General features: G+C 36.2%; 1 protein-coding gene across 1 annotated transcript in view; it reads right to left on the bottom strand.

The window, feature by feature from the left end:
• The window catches only part of LOC111158622 (neuroepithelial cell transforming 1), a 58,532-nt gene that overhangs the window by 23,270 nt on the left and 14,052 nt on the right, over positions 1 to 21,210 (bottom strand). The window contains exons 2-3 of the mRNA XM_022520767.1: positions 16,812 to 16,878; positions 12,503 to 12,562 (exon numbers count right to left, since the gene is read on the bottom strand). Of these exons, the coding sequence (XP_022376475.1) occupies positions 12,503 to 12,562; positions 16,812 to 16,878 (127 nt within the window). The remainder of the gene's footprint in view (positions 1 to 12,502; positions 12,563 to 16,811; positions 16,879 to 21,210) is intronic.

Below are 21,210 nucleotides of genomic sequence, written 5' to 3'. Positions count from 1 at the left end.
GTGTTGGATTTTGTCTAACAATTTTTCTGTATCAATTGAAATGATCATGAGGTTTTTCTCCTCCTTAATTCTGTTAATGTGGAGTTTAAAAACTACATTAATTGGTTTTCATTTGTTGAAGCATCCTCGCATGCCAGGAATCAGTCTCACTTGGTCTTAGTGTATAATCCTAATAATATGCTGAATCCACTTTGCTGGTATCTTCTTGAAGAATACTTACAAGGGATATTGGTCTACAGTTTTCTTGTAGTATCTTTGGCTTTGGTATCAGGGTATTGCTGGCCTCATAGAGGGAGTTAAGAACTGTTCCCTCCTCTTCAATGTTTTCCAAGAATTTGAGAAGGACTGGTATTAATTCTCCTTTAAATGTTTGGTAGAGGGGCGCCTGGGTGGCTCAGTGGGTTGAGCCACTGCCTTCGGCTCGGGTCATGGTCTCAGGGTCCTGGGATCGAGCCTCGCATCGGGCTCTCTGCTCAGCAGGGAGCCTGCTTCCTCCTCTCTGTCTGCCTGCCTCTCTGCCTGCTTGTGATCTCTCTCTGTCAAGTAAATAAATAAAATCTTAGGAAAAAAAAAATGTTTGGTAGAATTCACCAATGAAGCCATATGGTCCGTGGCTTTTCTTTCCTGGAAGGTGTTTTGATTACTCATTCAATCTCTTTAACAGTTATAGGTCTATTCAGATGATTTCTGTGATTCAGTCTTGGTAGGTTTCTAGAAATCTGTCCTCTTCATCTAGGTTATATAATCTGTTAGTGTAAAATTGTTCATAGTTCTCTCTTATCCTTTTTTTTTTTTTTTTTTTTTTTAATTTGTCAGAGAGAGAGAGGGGGAGAGAGAAAGCACAGGCAGATAGAGTGGCAGGCAGAGGCAGAGGGAGAAGCAGGCTCCCTGCCGAGCAAGGAGCCTGATGTGGGACTCGATCCCAGGACGCTGGGATCATGACCTGAGCCGAAGGCAGCCGCTTAACCAACTGAGCCACCCAGGCGTCCCTCTCTTATCCTTTTTATTTTTGTAAATTGGTAGCAATGTCTCCACTTTCCTTTCTGACTTCAGTAATCTGAATCTTCTCTTATTTTTTCTTAGTCAATTTACCTCAAGATTTGTCGGCTGTATCTTTTCAAAGAACCATATTTTAGTTTTATTGATTTTTCTCTTATTCTATTCCCTTTTTAATTAAAACCCACACAAATCTTTACTATTTCCTTCCTTCTGCTAGCTTGAATGTAACTTGTTTGTTTTTTTGTAGTGACTTAAAGCATGACGTTAGGTTGCTGATTTGAAGTCTGTCTTTTTTTCTTTTTTGAGAGAGTGAGCAAGTGAGCACATAAGTAGGAGTTCAGGGGAGAGGGAGAGAGAATCTTAAACAGGCTCCATACCCAGCAGAGTCTGATGCAGGGCTTGATTTCACAACCCTGAAATCATGACCTGAGCCGAAATCTAGAGTTGGATGCTTAACTAACTGAGCCACCCAGGTGCTCCAAGATCTTTCTCCTTTTTAATGTAAGAGTTTATAGCTATAAATTTCCCTCTTAGTTTTTTGCTTCATCCCACTAGTTTGGTATGTTAGGTTTTCATTTTCATTTGTCTCAAAGCACTTTCCAGTTTTCTTTGTGATGTCTTCTTTGACCCACTGGTTATTCAACACTGTGTTATTTAATTTCTACAGAATTATGAATTTTTCAGTTTTCCTTCTGTTATTTCTAGTTTTATTCCATTGTGGCTGCAAAAATACTTTATATAATTTCAGTCTTTTCAAACTGATTAAGGCTTTATATGTTCTATTCTGTAGAATGTTCTACGTGACCTTGAGAAAAATGTATATTCTGCTCTTATTGGATAGTTTTCTGTAGATGTCTGTTAGGTCCAACTGGTTTATGGTGGTGTTCAAGTCCTCTATTCCCTTATTAATTTTCTGTCTGGTTGTCTATCACAATTGGCAAAAATTTAAAAGATTACAAAAATTCAGGGTTGAGAAGGATGTAAAGACAGGTTATCATAAACTGATGGAGAAGTATAAATTTGTAAAACTACTGGAAGGCAAGTGAACAACATTATCAAAACTGAAACTTGCAACCCAGCATTTCCATTTCTTGATATCCGTATTAGAGGTTCCTTTGTGCAGAAGGAGAAAACACAACGTAGCATTATTTTTAATGTGAAAAAATGGAAAATATGTTAAAGGGCCATTCTTCAAGGACTGGTTAAGTAGATCATGGTACTTTATACTATGGAATATGATATGGCAATCTAAAAAGAATGAGGTAGCCTTATATGGTATTGATAAGAGATAAAGAGAAAAAAAGCGAGCTGTAGCACGTGTACAGTATGATCATATACAGGTCACCATTACAAACATTGTGTGGAATTATGTAAATAAACAGAAGGGAATCTGGAACACATCAAATAATAACTAGTTACTTCAGAGGATGAAGGCGATAAAAGGAAACTTAAAAAAAAGTTTAATTTTGAACAAGGACAATGTATTCTTTTATTACTTTTATATTTAAAAAGCAGACACAAGCATTTACATGAACATAGCAGTGTAGGAATGATTCACAGTGATCTGGGAATGATTAACCTTAACGATGAACAGCTCTGGATACTTCATTAGCTTCTCAGAGCATTATCAGGAGTAACTGTTTTATGTTTAACTTTTATTTTTTTGGCTAAGAAGAACCATTTTCTTACATCTATCCTCTGTTTCTCTTAACTTTCATCACCTGTACCAGCAGGTGGCTTTATTTTTTCGACCTATGTCACAGAGAAACAATGTTTTATTCTATTATCTTACAGGGCACCAGCAGAGATCATAGGTTACAACAAAATTCAAGATGGGGGCAGTAATTCATAAGTTAAGCAACTAGGGGTGCCTAGGTGGCACAGTAGGTTAAACCTCTGTCTCTTGGTTTCTGCTCAGGTCATGATCTTAAGGTTTTGAGATCGATCCCTGAGTCAAGTTCCTCCCCGAGTCAACCTGCATACTCAGTGCAGAGTCTGCTTAAATACGCTCTCCCTCTGCCCTTCCGCCTTGCGCTCTCTCTCTATCAAATAAATAAACCTTTAAAAAAAGTACTAAGTTAAGTCACTAGCTTTAGCATGCCATCTAGCTTCAAATTATTCAAATCTGTGCCTCAGAAAAATTACCAATATCCTGTATGGTCTAAGAGGTGTGTTTGTCAAAAGTGAGATTTTATTAATCCAGGAACTAACAAAAGTGTATTGTAATCCTAAACAATCACAAATGTTTTAAAAATCATTTATAAGGAATAACATACATAACTCATTATTGTGTTTAATCTAAAATTTACATAGTACACCAATACTCAAAGTATAACACTTCAATATACTACTTAACTTATAAGAAAACGAAATCCCCAAATCTGAACATTCTGAAAAAGAAAAAGCCATATATATACACACACAAACACACACACACGTACACACATTTCTTTTGGAGTGTTTTGGTTTGTGTTTTGATTACTGACTAACAGAGTTAAAGAAGTCTGGTCATAAAAATATGACTCAGTCTTACTCATCTCAGTATTATTTTACATGAACAAAGTAAAAAGTCACTTTGGACTCCACTATCAGAAGAAAAGAGCAAGGTTATGGTTGCTAACAAACAGAGATGAAAAACACCTTTGGGAGACAAATGTCATGTTCCTTTTAAGATGAGTAATTTTATACATAATATAGTAGTAGGGCAACCTGATAAAAGATAGTGCTAAAATTTTACTTGGAGACAAATTTGATAAAAAGCAACCACAACTTCACAATGAAGGAGCCAATGATTCCCCTATATGACAAATCCTTAACATCAGTATTAAATTCTTAAGTAAGATATCCAAAATCAAAATATATAACGCAATGCTCATGTTATATGTTTACCTAAGTCCAAAGTCTTACTTGAATCATAAGACCTATTATTACTTTATCTGTTTATTCATTAAATATTTACTGAACACCTATTATATGTCAGGCCAGGTGGCTAGAGGACTGAACCACAGAGGTAAATAAAGCAACGGCTCCCAACAAGAGCCTCAAAAGACCATACAAACCGATTATATTCAGCATATTACATAATAACTGTTATATTTAGATGAAAGGCCATACAAAACACAGGGCTGGGAGAGTTGGCAGAGTGTCCATTCCAGGGTATGTTTTTGGGGGAGAGGGACAACTTTAAGAATGTCACATTCTAACTTAATGCTTAAGTTCTGGCTATACCTAAGTATTGCCCAGGACAACTTAAAACAATAAAAACAAAACTCATATGTTCCTAGGTCCCAATGGCACCTATCCTCTTTCCCCCATCTCCTCACATTCGTATAGTCTGGGATAGGGCCTAGCAGCACATTTCCTCCCTTCAAAACTCTCCAGGAAACTCTGACCTATAGCCAGAGTTGAATAATTATTTTCAAGATATAAATATAGCTTAATGCTACTGTTATCATCACAACTTCACTGCTGACTTCTTTTTTCCTCATGAAATCCTAATCTGCTCCTTCTATTCAATTTTTCCCTACCTAGAGGGATTATGGGAGGGGTAATCAGGCTAGTTGGTAGGGGTAGGATACAGGGAGAGGGGTAAGACTCTGGAAAGGGTTCCTGGATATAATGAGCGGGGATAGGTAGGAAATCTCCAGGCAATTAAACCAAGTGAGGATGTATAAGGGAAAGGAAATGGATATGACTGAGAGAGATATTTTGGAGAGATGGAGTGGGAGCTCATCATAATGGGGATTATATGTTAAGTAACATTTGTGTTTTATCTTTAAAGCAATGAATAGCTACTGAAAGAATTTAAGCAAGACCAAGGAGGAGCGACTGGGTGTGGGTCAGTCGGTTGAACATCTGGACTCTTGACTTGGCTCAGGTCATGATCTCAGGGTCATGAGATCGAGCCCATATTGGGCTCCACCCAGGGCATGGAGTCTGCTTGAGATTCTCTTTCCCTCCCTCTGCCCCTCCCCCACTTGCACACACAGGCACATGCCCCCACCTCTTAAAAAAAATATCAAAGAAAATCAATATGGCATCATAAAGAGGCTATAGGCAGGGAGGCCAGTTAAAAGGCTGTAACTTGTAAGCAACTGAATAAAGGGATGTGAAAATCAGACTGTGATCTGGCTTAAAGATTCAGATTAGGGAAGGGAGTCATCAGTTACACACAGCTGAATCTGGTGAGTGAATGAAGGGGCTCTCCAAAGAAAGATCATTAAGAAGAAAAAAACCGATGAAGATGAAACCTTAGGAATGCTCTATTCATCTCCACAGTCGTCACTTCCCTTCCAGGCCTCCAGACACTATACCAGGTCCTTACTAACCAGTACTTTCTACAGAGATGGAAGGACTATAACTGTGGAAAATCAGTTCAAGAATCCAGAATATCCTTTCTGCTGATTTTCATAGGTCAATAAACTCTTCAGCCAATCATTTCCAGCCTTCAAATTGAGTGGCCAATTAACCCTCTGTATTACTTCATTTCTTAGTTCTTCCTCATATATCTGACTCTTTCTAAAGAATTTATCGTTCCTGACACATACATAACTCATTTTAATTCTTGCCATTTGTAGATGTCCCCTCTCTATCTGGGGTTGGTTTTTCCAGTTCATGTTCACTTCCATAAAAAACTAAACTCCAAATCAAAACCTCCCCAAATCTTCTATTTCTTCCTCCTGTTCCTCTTCCTAACACTATCATACTTGTCTAACTATGCAGGTATGATTTTGTCAGAGGGTCTCAATTCTGGCTTGGACATAGTCTTATCTCTAAGGTTAAGAATAGGACCTGAATCATTGTGGGTAACCCATAAAATGTTTGTGGAATTAAAAAAAAAAAAAAAAAAGGAGTAAAAGAATTTAGACTTAGTGAAGTTTTGAGTAAACAAAGATGATATTCAGTAAATTATTATTTCAAATTCATTCTTATCATAGTTGTACATAATTCCTTAGGTTTGGAAGAAATGGAGACTATATCATGACATACAGGTAGGTCTGGTTAATGTAACCTTTTTTTTTTTTTTTTTAAAGATTTTATTTATGACAGAGAAAGACACAGAGAGAGAGGGAACACAAGCAGGGGAAGTGGGAGAGGGAGAAGCAGACCTCCTGCTGAGCACGGAGCCGAATGTGGGCCTTGATCCCAGCACCCTGGGATCATGACCTGAGCCGAAGGCAGACACTTAATGACTGAGCCACCCAGGTGCCCTGTAACCAAACTTTTATAAGGATTTTTTTCTTGAGTATAACTCCACAGTTTGAAGAACATAGCAATAGTATATGCAAATGTATAACCACTGCCCCGAACCTGACAAATTTTGAAGGACAATAAAAAGTTTATCTTTGGCTCGTTGATGAGTATTAGTATCAGTGCATAATATACAATCTATGCTAAAAATTATAGCAATTCAAATAATTCCAGTAAATTCAATGTCAATAAAATCTGCTAAAATTATATTGGTTTCAGAAGAAAGCTAAATTTGCTTTTCACCATTGAGAATAAAATGCAGGAGTCATAATTCTGAGACTAAGGTGATGGCAGCGACAGTTTTACAATTTTTCCAAATCCTTCCATGAAAACACACAGAACAAGGACAGCAAAACCAAATCAATATGTCTAGCACTATGTGACAAGGTACACATCCCCATGAACCCCAAAATACAAGTTAATATGGATAAACTACCAACAACTCTAAGACTTATATAGCAGCAGAAGAGAAAGGAGAAAAATAAAATATCTGACACATCGGACTAGAGAAGAATCCGGAAACTACTGACAGTGACTTGCTGCAGCTGCAGAGTAAGGCGGGTCATTGTGACCATGGCTACTGAAACTGAGAAGGGTTTTATCTACTAAAGGGTAGCAGTAAGGGCTTCATGGCCGGAACACATGAGTTTAGGACTTTCAAAGCTCCCTTCCAAGACAAAGCACTATACTGTGGTGCAAGTTCTGGGAACAGATTCAAGTCAAGTGGAATAGACGTGACAGACATCCAGGAAAAGAGAAAGTTCCAATAAAAGTTGAGGAGGAAAACAGGTCCTGGAGAACTCAAAGTGTATCTACCTTTATTATTTGTTTAAGACAACAGAAGAGGAAGTTCAAAGTTATAAAGCTAGAAAAGCTCTCCTGACTCACTCCCCCTTTCTAAAGCCACTTTCATGTGGTAATGACCAATAGAAAAGAATCACAGTCAAATCCCATATGAAGTTTTCATAAGGAAAAAGTTATAATGGAAAAGGTAATATCCCTACAAAAAATAAAAGCATAGTAGAAAATCATGCTCACAAAAAAAACTACAATATTCTAAGACTAGCTTATAAAAGAGCATAAATCAAAATTAGAAAGGTGGCAAAATTAAGGAAAGAATTAGCAATAAAACACAATATCCAAACTTGAAATCAGCAATGAAGGATGCCTGCATGTTCTCTCAGTGGATGATCTCATCTTCTAGGGCCGTGCATCTTGTCTGATTCACCATTTGTTACTGACCATTTGTTACTACCCTCTGTAAGGGCAGATGTTAACTGTAGAAACCTGAGAGCAGTGTAAATACATTTTGTAGGTAGAGATGGAGATGAGGGTATTAATTTGTTTTGCATCTATTTAGCAATCTTATTCCAAATTGAGTGGAACAGAGCAATAGAAGCAAAGACAAGAAAAAACTCAGATAAAGAAAAGGGGGGGCACAAAAGAAAGATCTCAGAAAGCATGAGCCTGTATTGTTATAAACCACTTTGTGAAGACAACAGAAGAGGGAGCCCTGGAGCTATGAAGGTGAAGACAGGCTACCACTGCTCACTCCTCTATCTCACCTTTAAGACAGGAAAATTTACTGCACTTAAAAAATGAGCAACAGGGGGCGCCTGGGTGGCTCAGTGGGTTAAGCCGCTGCCTTCGGCTCAGGTCATGATCTCAGGGTCCTGGGATCGAGTCCCGCATCGGACTCTCTGCTCAGCAGGGAGCCTGCTTCCCTCTCTCTCTCTCTCTCTGCCTGCCTCTGTCTACTGTGATCTCTCTCTGTCAAATAAATAAATAAAATCTTTAAAAAAAAAAAAATGAGCAACAGAAAAGAATCTTGAATCCCCTTTAAAACTATTATAAGAATACAGAAAATGTGAAGTAGAATAATGTCTCTAAGCATAAAATAAATTAAGAAATTATAGAAGCTATGAAAGAACATAAAACTCAGAAATTAGGTGGGTAGAGAAAGGAAGATTTGCAATGAGGTGAGAGAACTAAAAAAAGAACTAAAAATATAAGAATTATTTTAGAATAAAAAAAAATATGCCTACTGAATTAGGAGAAAAAAGAATACAAAAGGGAAGACAAGTTTGAAGACAAGCCTGGGTGGCTCATCTGACTCTTGATCTCAGCTCAGGTTGTGATCTCGGGGTCATGAGTTTAAGCCCCACACTGGGCTCCACGCTGGGCATGGAACCTACTAAAAAAAAAGATAAAGAGAAAATATTTTGAGAGAAAGTGATAAATATAAAAGATTAAAAAAATCCAAACTAAGCAAAAATCAGGAAGGGGACAGAAAACAATGGAATACAAAAAAATGACAAAAACTATGAGAATAAGTCATCTGAATTTACTAACGTCTAGAGCAGGGGTCGGCAAACTCTCTATAAAAGGCCAAATAGTAAATATTTCAATCTCTGTAAGTCAGATGGTCCTTGTCACTGCTACTTAACCTCTGCCACTGGAGTGTTTTTAAAAGCAACCATTAACAATATATGTAAGTCACTGAGCAGGTCAGACATGGGTTGATGGCTAACTGACCCTTTGCTAGAAAAGGAGTTTCAGAAAACCAAAAACCTAGAACTGGTGCTCAGCATTCAATATACACTTATCTGCAGAACTAAAGCCTAAAAATGGGTACCAGGGTACACAGCCCAATCTGCGATGGCTATATGCTCTGATTTTGTAGATACAGTAAAACTACATTCAAGAAATGGAAAATGGTGAACGTATATGAAAAGTAAAATAAGCACTTAATACTTTAAATGTATTAATTTAGAATAAAGAGATATGACTTTAGTTTATTAACAGGGGAGAAAGAGAGGAGGGAGAAGAGGTGTCAGTTGATTATAATAATGCTCATAGGAATGAACCAATTTACAATAGCTAAAAAGGGGAAACTGAAGGCAAAAATATCCAAGAGAACAAAAACATGAACCTTCCTAAATATGGAAAGACATACCAAAGCAAAACACACAAGCAAAACAAATAAGGAAAGAATAAAATAGAGCATATAATAAAGACAGCATTCTACTGTTTAGCCAAGAGAGTGGGATACACAAATATACATGCAATTGCTTCTATTTTTTAAAAGTGAAAGAATAAACCATAAAATTTAAAAAACAAAAAAAGGGATTTTTTTATGGAAGAAAGAAGTAGGGTAGAAGACCCAGGAATAGAAACAAGAATCCCGTAGACCTGACTTTGAAATTCCATACAGTTTTGTTACATGATTATAAGAAAAATTAAGTTTAAAAAGTAGTTCTTAAAAATTGAAAATAAAAAGGAACAAGTAAACTGTTGCCATAATTACACACAGAAAAGTACTAGTTCAGGGGCACCTGGGTGGTGCAGTTAGTTAAGCATCCAACTCTTGGTTTTGGCTCAGGTTCTGACCTCAGGGTCCTGGGATTGAGCCCCACGTTGGGCTCCACACTCACTGGGGAGTCTGCTTGAGGATTCTCTCTCTCTCTCTCTTCTTCTGTCCCTCCCCGCTCACACTCTCTCTCTCTTAAAAAAAAAAAAAAAAGTACTAGTTCAATAATTTAACATAATAAGCTGTACATACTATAACTAATATGCAAAAAACAAAAAATCTGAAAAATAAAACATACAATGTTTTCAATAATTGTCTCATTTACATTAATATAGTAGCAGTAACAATCTGCAGTAATGCAGACTGTTGTCTTTGAACTGTGAGTAAATCAAGTGAATAGTTATGTCAGTGTCCCAAGACCTAGATTTTTGGTGTGGCTGGAGAGATCTAGACAGGAAGATTAATGCAACTGAGTAAAAAACACTGTAGCCTCCAATCTGAAATATCAGTACAAACTCAAAATTTATTATATCTGAAAAAGTGATATACATTTCCTAGATTTGTCCATTAAAAAGGCACAGAAACAAGAATCAATACAGCAGCAAGGAGTGTTCATAATGCGCAGGTTTAAGCCTCTACCATTTCCTAAGGAAAGCAGGGTTTTTAGAAATAGGGCTGTTTCCAGGTATGGAGCAGAAACAACAACAAAATATACAAGTGGGCCTGGAAGAACTTGTCATCCGGGAAGAAAGGGAGACCATTTAGCTTCTAGATATAAAGTGAGGGTCATGTTAAAGGATACAGGAAATCAATACATTGCATTCCTTACATTTACATTATGTTAAATGTCAATTATATAATTATATAATGAAACTGGGGAAATAAGGACATTGGCACCACTCTGATGCCAAAGATAGGGTAATTTGAGCATTGTAAGCGTAATAATGGAAGTGGATTAAAACACTACAAATGTGCTAATATCCGTATGTTCATAATCACATTAAAAAGAAAAAAAATCACTAATTACTTTTAGAGAATTTTAATGAATAAAACGCATCACTTGAAAACTGATAAAAGGAATCATGCACTTGTTCTACCTTTAGTTTAAGTATCTTGTAGTAACCAGATGGTTGGTGAGGAAAGTTTTCTTTTTTTTTTTTTTTAAGATTTTATTTATTTATTTGAGAGAGAGCATGCAAGAGCGGGGTGTGGGGGTGGGGAGAGGAAGAGAGAGAAGCAGGCTCCCGACTAAGCAGGGAGCCTAACATGGAGCTCGATGTGGGGCTCCATCCCAGCACTGTGGGATCATGACCCAAGCCAAAGGCAGATGCTTAACCAAATGAGCCACTCGGGCACCCCAAGGGGAGTTTTCTTTTTACAGAAGTAATCTAGTTAATAAAAATGACTGATAAAGGCACATTGTTACCACTTTGCAACCCTCAATGATAAAAGAAATCTAGGCAATGAGAATTAATTTTGCCCAAAACAATCTCTAGATCTATCAGTTTATCAGGAATAAAGGGAAGAGAGGAACAGAAGAAATGATACCAGGGAGATGCAACCGTGAATATGCAGGATGTGAAGGGCTCTACACATGCTTACTTCTTCAACGACAAAAAACTCTTAAAAAAAAAAAAAAAAAAAGAAAGAAAGAAAAGCTAGAGAGGGAACCTACAAATTAAAAGACAGTGAAGAGAGATAATCACAATGTATGGACCTTATATGAATTCCAATTCAAACAGACAAAACGAACAAAACCAAAACAAAAAAGGTGTAAGACAAATCAAGGAAGTGTGAACACTCAATCTGATGATACAGATAACATGATACAACATAAAAGATTTTCTTCAAAATAATCTAGGGCAGAGGTGGCAAATAGATATAATGACAATAATTTGATCACATGATGGGAATTGGTGAAGTTGGGATAAACAAAAGGAGGATTATTTTTCAGTAGATTTGACCATGGATTTTATTGTGGCAAACTATAAATACTGTCTATTTCTGTATGTGATCTGATTTGAAGCATACCTAAAAATACTCAGGGCTGTCATTTCATCCTTTTTTTCTTTCTTTGAATACAGGATTTTTAAATGTAACTAAAACTGTTTTGCAAAACGCCTTAACACTTAAAACAGAGTTCTCCCGTAAACATATTACCTATGTACACATGCCACCCTCTCCCCTGCAAATCTGGCTTGCTGGACTTGGTAAAATGTTGATGGGCAAACCTATAAAAATTTGCCATCATTACACATGATGTCAAACATTTTTAAAATCTCACTTAAAAAATGTATAACCTTTATGTAACAATCTTTAAAAAGGTTCCTTAAAACCAAGATGGTTCTGTAAAGTTTGCCAGTTGACAAAAATGGACTAAGTAATTCCACAGATACCAAGTTTTGGGACTTAAATACAATTTTACATAAAGGATACATAATCATTTTTTAAGTGTGCACTGGATTTTGGTTTGTCACAGGTCACACATTGGAAACACACAGACACTTTTGACCTATAGACAAGCTGTTTGGTTTGCATGGTCCAACATATAAAGATTGGGAGCTTTCACATAAAAATCCAGATTTTGACAGTCCTACAAGCAGCTGTGAGCTAGAGCACAGTAGCAGCTGCCTCTAGCAGGAGGGCGTGTTTCTTTTTTCCACCACGGTCCCTCGCTTCCTTCCTCCTTGCATACACAGTAGGCCTGGCCTCTTCAGACATTTGAGTGTGAGATCACTAAAGCCCAACATTGTTCTTAGGGAGGCTTTTACCTCATTCTTAACAAAGTACAACAGAAAAAAGAAGATATCTGTAAGAGTCCATATTATTTAGTTTTGAACTTATAATTTTTTTAAAATTAGCATTTATCATCCTTATAGCACAAAAATAAAATATTATCTGCATATTTTTAAATGCTTTTCTTTGACAAGAAGAAAGGCTTACCTTTAAATCAAGGCTGTTAAGGCTTATGACATCATCATCTTTCGCTCTCCGCTTTCTTTTCTATAAGAAAAAAAAAGATTTCATTCTTATATAGAAGGAATGCATGTTACTTCATTAAACAGAGACTCCATAAAACCAGAAAAATCACTTTAAAAAAGTGAAGCTCTATTCATAATTATTTTTGAAAAAAAATTATTTTTGAGGGATGATCATAAATGATCTCTAGCATATTTACTGTTTATATAGTCCCCCTGGCCTGAATCATCTCATGCTGCCAAGTTTCACCCTATCAAAAAACTTTATGTAAAGTTTTTTCAGAAGAGAACTCTTAGTAAGTCAGGGGCTAACTGTACTTACTAGAGAAAAAGTAAAATATGTTTTAAACATAAAAGCAACGAGTTTTTTAAAAATCATGTTATTTATCTTATGGAAGGGGGAGGGTCTTCACTAGAAAAAAAATACCCTTTTCTCATGGCCCAAAGTAAATTAAGACTTGTTACCAGAAGCAGGATTTATCTACTGGAAGACAACATACTCCACGCTCACTCAGCCCTTCTGGTGCCTGTAGTGGTCAAACTGTATACAATCTCATTTCTGTCCTTCATCACTATTGAAGAAGAATCCTTAAGTAACACATCACCCACTCACACCTCAAAATAACTTTTCAGATGACCTGGGACATAGTCTAGCTCTTGTGAACTCTCAAAACTGACCAGCTAGGGTTCCCTTCCAGGACCTAACTCCACTCCAAGGAGAAACTGGTGGTAGTGGGATCAGAATGGTGCAGGACAGGGACACTGGAGAAAAGGAAAGACGGAGTCCAGATGGAAGTGGGGAATTGATGGAGCCTGGAAATCGCAGAAGCAAGGAACCATAAAAAGAGAGGGAGCTCTGTTAAGTTAGAAAAGTTATCTGAACCAAGCCTCTTTGTAAAATTCAGAAAAACTAAATTCACATTAAAATGAACAGAAAATTCTCCAAGTCAAATCCTACACAAAATGACTCTAAGAAAAAAGGGAAAAGGGGAAGAATAATATCCCTATTGGGAATGAAAGTACTTTGGAATGAAATGCTCAAAGAAGCAGAGCAAAACTATGACACACTATTCCAAAGTTAGCTAAAGGCATTAGGAAAATGATAGAAGACTTGAAAGAAAAATATAAATCAGGATTGGAAAAAACTAAAAATGAGATGACAAGAAGTCCTTATTGATCTTAAGGTCATATCCAGAAGATCTAGAAAAATAAGAATAATATGATCCTAATTCTGAAAAAAACAAAGCAAAGATCCTGCATTTATGTGTATCTTATTTGTGAGTCTCTCTCTGTGTGTGTATGTGTGTGTGTGTAAATAATTATATGAGCAAAACAGAGGGACAGGTATGGTATTGCTGACACAGGTTAGAGTGGAGGCTAGGATGGAAGGATTGACAGGGGAGGAGAGAGGAAAGGAGGAAACTGCCAAACAAAAAGAAGTGTACTGAGGGGAAAAGCTCATTCATGATTGTACCTACACATTTATATAAAATTATGTACATGTGTGTACATATGTAGAAAGACATTTAACAGATTTTAAAATATTCTACTATATTTTCTTTTAAACATTCTGAAGTTTTCTTTTCCTATATACATATTCAATCCATCCAGAATTTATTTGTTTGTATATAGTATGAGACGGCAGAGCTAACTGTCCCCACCGCGAAGACCACTGCTGCAGGCACCATTCCTTCTAATGACTACGATGCATGAAGGTCGCATACGTATGTCAGTTTCTGGGTTCTCAATCTTATGGCATTGGTGTGTTTACCTAGACTTTCATCCACACTGCGATTCCATAATCACTGTACCTGTGGAGTAAGCCTTAACAGCTAATAAAGTCAAGTCATATGTTCCCTGACTTGCACAATACTTCCGCTGCTCTGGGCTTTCTACTTTCTTTCTGAATTATAGAGTGAGATCTCTTACACTCTAGTGGGATTTCTTTTTTTTTTTCTTTTTTTTTTTATTTGACAGACAGATCACAAGTAGGCAGAGAGGCAGGCAGAGAGAGAGAGGAGGAGGAGGCAGGCTCCCTGCTGAGCAGAGAGCCCGATGCGGGACTCGATCTCAGGACCCTGAGATCATGACCTGAGCCGAAGGCAGAGGCTTTAACCACTGAGCCACCCAGGTGCCCCTCTAGTGGGATTTCTATCAGAACTACACTGAATTTATAAATTAATATAGGGAGTACTAACATTTTTGGGTTATTGAGTCTTTCCTTGTACGACTATCTTTCCATTTAACTTGGTATCTATGTTCTTTATTAATGCTTTCCAATTTTTCCAACAAAAATCTCACAGATCTTTTCACAGATTTATTCATAGTTTTAAAAATTGTTTTTACTTCAATATAAGCATCTTTACAAATTACATTTGTTTATTGCCTGTATATATACACATTTTATTGAATCCCTTTTATAAGTTTTATAGCCAGTAATTTTGTTTGAACTTTTAGTTCTAATAGCTGCTATCAATATTCACTAGGATAGTCTATGTAGATAGTCATATTGTCCCTAAGCGATGAAATGCTATTGTCTCTTTCTTTCTAATTTGAATACCACCTGTTCTCCTGTCTCACTATGTTGGCTAGAAGCACCAGTAAAATGCTGGATAGACATGGTGACAGCAGGCTTTTTTCCAAAATTTTAAGGAAATGTTTCTAACATATTATCATTACAAAACATGTTGTTTGTGGCAGGTCTCAGGCTAAGAAAGTTCTGTTCTATTCCCAGTTTGCCAAGAATTTTATCATGACTGGGCAATGATTTTATTTTTATCCATTTTCATTTTTCCACCTACTTTTTTTTGGTTCATTCTACTGTTCTTTCTCTAATTACTTGAGTCAAATGCTTACTTTTTGTCCTCTTTTTTCTTAACCTATGTATGTGAAAGTTTATTAATCTCTTAGTACTCCTTAATCACATTCCAAACGTTTTAACATATGAACCATGAGCTATTTCTTTTGTCATGGGAGAACTCTACAAATGTGTTTTCCCCAAGACGGATGTATCATCCCAGAGGATATGCAAGATATCTTCCCTGGAGTGCAGGAGGAAAATGTCAGACCTTCAATATTTATGTATTTATTAATCCTTAAAAATAAGGTTTACTAATATTTAATATACAGATGAACTCATCATCATCCACATTATAAGGCTAGACAATAATGATCCAATCAGTTCTCAGAAATTGACCTCACACTGTGAAAATGTCATGGCTATTTGAAATACGGACTTACATCCACTATCACGGACTTCACCCGAGGTTGAGTACTGTGCTTTGACTTATTAGCTAATAAAGCTGGTCCATACATAAAAATCCTAAATAAACATAGCATGGTATGTGTTCAAAATATTTTTGCTGATAGGTTTGCAAAATTAAGTTTGGAGACACTTCTCTCCTGAAGTTTTTCTGTTTGAGCTTAGGCTTGTCAACTATGAAAGGAAAAAAATCAAGATGAAAAAAAGTCTCAAGGAGAATAGAGAATTGTATTAAAATCAGGAGACTCTTGGTATGAATCCTTAACTGACCAATTAATATAAGTAACTGGTATAAGAGCAAAGAAATCTCAAACAGAAGTCCCCAACAGAGATATAAATTAAATACAAAAGAACAGAATGCAAATTAAATATGCATTGCTGAACCCATCAGCACATGATCAGGTAAAACTTGGCAAACTAGAAACAGAATGATTTTTGCTATTTCCTCCAAATAAGAAAATGTAAGAATCATGCTCTATTTGTATATACGTTATTTACGAGTATTATAAGCTAATGAGTTCTTAAGTACAAAAAGAACCAATTGTCTGGTTAGATGCCTCTGTAAAAGTCTCATTCTAAAAATAATGAGAGTAGGATACTAGGATGATTAATAACAGAAAATAATTCATTCATCATATATATCATCTGCAATCATTTTTATATTTTTCAACCAAGAAACAAGCTGTTGTTTCTTGTACATAAAAACAGCTTCATATTTCATAATATATTCTCTTAATTTTAAAACTGTAGGAATAAAAGAAAGGATTGCATAAGGTTAAAAATAAATAGATCTGCTATTTTTCAAAATATTTTATATTTAATTGAAATAAAAGTTGTTTTTAGCTTGTTAGCAGAAGAAAAAAGAATTAAATTAGGCTGCCAAAGGTGGTGACAGAAACTCTGTATCTCAAGATATTCAAGAAGTACAGACAACTGAGTTGTACACCAGACTGAAAGACAACCTAGGAATTAATTCTCTCAATGTCTTGACATAAAATACCCAGGTACTCACCAAAGTGAAGTCCCAGTGAGGGCCAGGTGTTAAAAATGTGAAGGAGCTACCTCTCCGAAGGGAATGACTGTTAAAAGAAAATTCAAGCAAAAAGTTAACCAAGAGTAACTCTAGTTAAACAAAGCTCTAGAGAGATAAAAAGCTATCTTTTTCATAGGTTCAAAACTATTAAAGTAACTTTATTAGTCATTCAATTGTAGAAATATAAAGAAGGGATGCAAAAAAAAAAAAAAAAAAATCAGCATTTATCCCCTGGTCTTTTTTGGAATCTTTACAAAAGTGAAAGGGCCTTTATAAAATTAGTGGACATATTAAAAATAATTCACCAAACCAAGCAGGGTTATTTTAGGAACATATACATGGTTCAATAGTAAGAAATCTATTTATATAGTATATTAAACTAATAAGTTAAATAAAAAGCAGTAAATGATGCAAAAATTATTTAATAAAATTATGCATTCTTGCCTAACATTTAAAAACAAGAATAAAGGATGCTCAACATAATAAATAAAACTCAAATGCCTTTAATTTGAATTTCATGTTTAAAATCTCTTCCATGTACTGATTTTTTTAAATTATGGTTTAATTAACCAAATAAGGAATTTTGAAAATTATATCTGAGACAAAGATCTCAAGTAAGATTAAAATTTGACTAGGATTTTGTTACTATTAAGTGACGGATTTTTCTTCTGTTTATCTTTCCATTCAAGAGAATCCTTTTAACAAAAACCTGTCGTTGCCTTTATAAAATATAAACCTCTATGTTTATAAACATGCAGAAAAATCACAAAATATAGTTAGCACAAGAAATACAGGTTATAAACTATACTTACCACTAATCTCTTCGGATGTAAATAATTCTAAAACAAATGTTTCCCCCTTGTATAGAAATAAGTGAGAAAAAAAAGCCACCTATCACTTGTGTTCAGGCAGATTCAAAGGCGGGCTGAAGAGTGCGAAAGCTTCACAGTGGAAAAAAGGGAAGGTTTCAAGTGTGCCCTGATTGGAGGCTGTTGGCCTGGGAAGCTGAAGGTGAGCTAAGCAGGAGTGGGATATCCTCTGTGAGTGGTGGGGGGGGGGTACATATTTGGCTTGCTCTGATTAGTTCAAAGTTGGAAGCAAGGATAAAACTTAGGGAGCCTGGCAGTTATCGATCAAGTCCTAGCCACTGTGGGTTGATTGTTAAAAAAGTTATTGTTCAGCTTTCTGGATTGTAAGGCCATTCTCCACTTGTATCTTCATTCCACTTCTCACCCTTGATCCTCACGGTCTTTGTTCATTCTAGGTTACAGTAATACCACAGATGGCTATTACAGCTACAAGAATTTACAAGCTTAATCAAATATAAGGTAGTTTTCTAAGCTAAATATAAAGCAGAAGTTTGCTTATGTTTTGATATGAACACAAGGGAAGATGGCTACAAGAAAAAAAGAAGATGTCAAAAGACTTCACAGAAGAATTAATATTTAAGCGATACTAAGCTGAATCAAAGAGACATAGCAATTAGCAAAGCATAAGAGAGCCAGGAAGGCTTTTTGGGCAAAGGGAACAGCACAAGTTAAGGGGGAGTGAAATGAATTACATTCAGGGAACTGCAAGTAGTTCCTTATGTTTGGGTATCAAGAGAAATAAGGAAGGGCTAGCTAAAAGGCCTTACATAACGACTCTTATAAAGAGTATGGACTTGATCTTGAATATGTATGGTGGCAGCAATCCGCTATGGAATTTTAAGTAACAAGAAGGATGGCAGCAGGACTGGTTGGGAAGACTGGTCAGGAGGCAGCTCCCATATTGCTCACAATACACACCAGGGGGTTAAGGAATAGCAACAAAGTTAGGAGAAGCAGAATAGAAAGAGGGCATGGGGGCACCTGGGTGGCTCAGTGGATTAAGCCTCTGCCTTCAGCTCAGGTCATGATCCTAGAGTCCTGGGATCGAGGTCCTCACTGGGCTCTCTCTGCTCGGCAGGGAGCCTACTACCCCTCTCTCTCTTCCTGTCTCTCTGCCCACTTGTGATCTCTCTCTGTGTGTCAAATAAATAAATAAAATCTTAAAAAAAAAAAAAAAAGAGGGCTCAGTGACAAAACTGGCAGATTTTCCCCTCTTCCTCCCTATGCCAGCTCAGTTTCCACCAAGGTTCCTGGCATAGTGAAATACAGTTCTACTAATAATAATTGGAAATAGATGCAGAAAGATCGTAAGATAATTAAGCAAACATTTCCTAAATAATTATTTGTGAAAGATTAAAGCACACTAAGCCTTTTATTACTCTTAAAGCTCATATTTCTCCCCCCAAGAGCCTCTTCAGTGGAGCCAGATAACTCAAGGAATTGGTTTTTCTTGCCACTGCTGAAAAATTAACGATAAAGAAAACAGTATGATTTTTGATAAAACACTGGAATGAGGAATTTAGGTGAAACCAACATGACATCTGAAACGCGTTAGAATTCACATGTCTAAACAATACAAAGATACAGTATCATAAACAATGCTAAAAGATTATAAGAAAAACGACCTTCATACCATATGTATCCATAGATCATGCTGTTTAAAAACACTACTCTAGGTTAAATGCTATCACATACTACATGCTTAATAAGAGCAACAGTGGGGACTGAGTTGAGAAGCATCAATTATGATTTCTCATAAGATTATTTTTAATCCAGTGCAAATATTCATTACAGAGCAGTAATCATGGTGGCAGTTAAAATATTCAGTAAATATGTCCTTAAGTTTTAAGAACACAAAACCAAAGTTATTCATTTTTTTAGTCCCTAGAATCAACCAAACTGACCTCAGAATGAATTTGATGTTTGAAAGCTGGAAAGAAAAATAGTTCTTAGGAATTTCAAATAGGTCAACAAACTGGAAAAATATTTCCAATCAGATGGCAAGATTCTTTCCAGTACAAGCTATAATCAGTTTTATAGTTATGCTATTTTTTCCCAATTCAATAACAAGTACCTATTTATTTTGAATACCCATGGAAAAAAAGAACCCAATAAACAAGTTGTGCCCAGGAATCATGTAAGATCGTGCCAACTTTTAAAAATCTTGGAAAGACATACAGTCATCTTTCACAGGGGTCAGACTCCAAATGTAATAGCTATTTTAAATCCTTGTGGGAAAAATACTTTGATTTCATAAAACGTTAAAATTGTAAGTGGCCTTTCCAGAAGATACTAAGCAGAGTTCATTTAAAGAGGTATTAAAGGGTGATATAAGAAAGGACAGTCCTTCATCTTTTCCATAATTTTTGTCCAATCCTTTTTTCATATATTTAAACAATTACAACATTTCAGGCAGAAAATAAACTAATACATGTAGAAACTAGCTTGGTGTATTAAATTCTGTTTCCTATTAACCCCATTGTGACTGTTCCTTAGCCTAACACCCATACTTCTTTTCCTGTCATTTGGTATGTTTTTAACCAATGTAATGATTTTATTTTAATGTAAATGATTTTACACTACTTTTAGTCTAACAAAACAATTACAATGGTAAAGAGAAAAATTATGTTAATTCATTCTTAAGCCAAATCATGTTTTCAATTATGATTTTGTCACTGCCCTCTTCTGTCATGGCAAATAATTAAGAGCTGAATTAGACTTAAAAATAGCAGAAAGGAAGCTCAATGGACATTTTCAGAAAATGTACTGGACAACATAAATGAGATAATTCTTCCAATGAAAAAGGAAGAAAATGTAAAGATACTGCCTTATAATAAGGTAGATATATTTAGGGGTTTACAAAAGAACAACCAAAATGATTTAGCAAAGGAATGATTTTAAAAAGCAAGCGAAAGGGGCACCTGGGTGGCTCAGTCAGTTTAGCATCTGCCTTTGGCTCAGGTCATGATGCCAGGGTCCTGGGATGCAGCCCCGAGCTGGGCTCCCTGCTCAGCAGAGAGCCTGCTTCTCCCTCACCCCGCCCGACCCCCAATGCCCCATGTTGTGCTCTCTTGCTATCTCTCTCTCAAGTAAATAAATGAAATCTTAGCAAAAAAAAAAAAAAAAAAAAAAAAAAAAAGCAAGCAAAAAAGAAGGACTAAAGATAGCAATATAGCAGACGAGGTTACTGACATCAGCAAGAAGACCTGAGGCACAGGGCACCTAAAATATGCACGGTATAATCGAAAACTGTGTGTGATACCTCCAGATCGATAAGGAGAATCAGTTCCTATGTGGTAAAACAAGAAAACAGAGTAGTGCTGAAATCTGCTGCTAGGCTAAGGAAGCTGGTCCCACACACCAGCAGTGCAACTCAAATTAATGCCTGGTCCTAATCACAAACTACTATGCATAACTCACAAACAGCTAAAATTTAAAATTTTAATCTGTAAATGCCAAGGGTACCATGAATGTAGAAATAACGATGTAAACTATTCTCTGTAGTGAAC

This window comes from Enhydra lutris, unplaced genomic scaffold, assembly GCF_002288905.1.
Source record: "Enhydra lutris kenyoni isolate GAN:26980312 unplaced genomic scaffold, ASM228890v2 scaffoldscaffold61, whole genome shotgun sequence".
Classification (NCBI taxonomy): domain Eukaryota; kingdom Metazoa; phylum Chordata; class Mammalia; order Carnivora; family Mustelidae; genus Enhydra; species Enhydra lutris.
The sequence above is the reverse complement of the archived record's forward strand: the minus strand, read 5'-3'. Positions and strand labels throughout refer to the sequence as shown.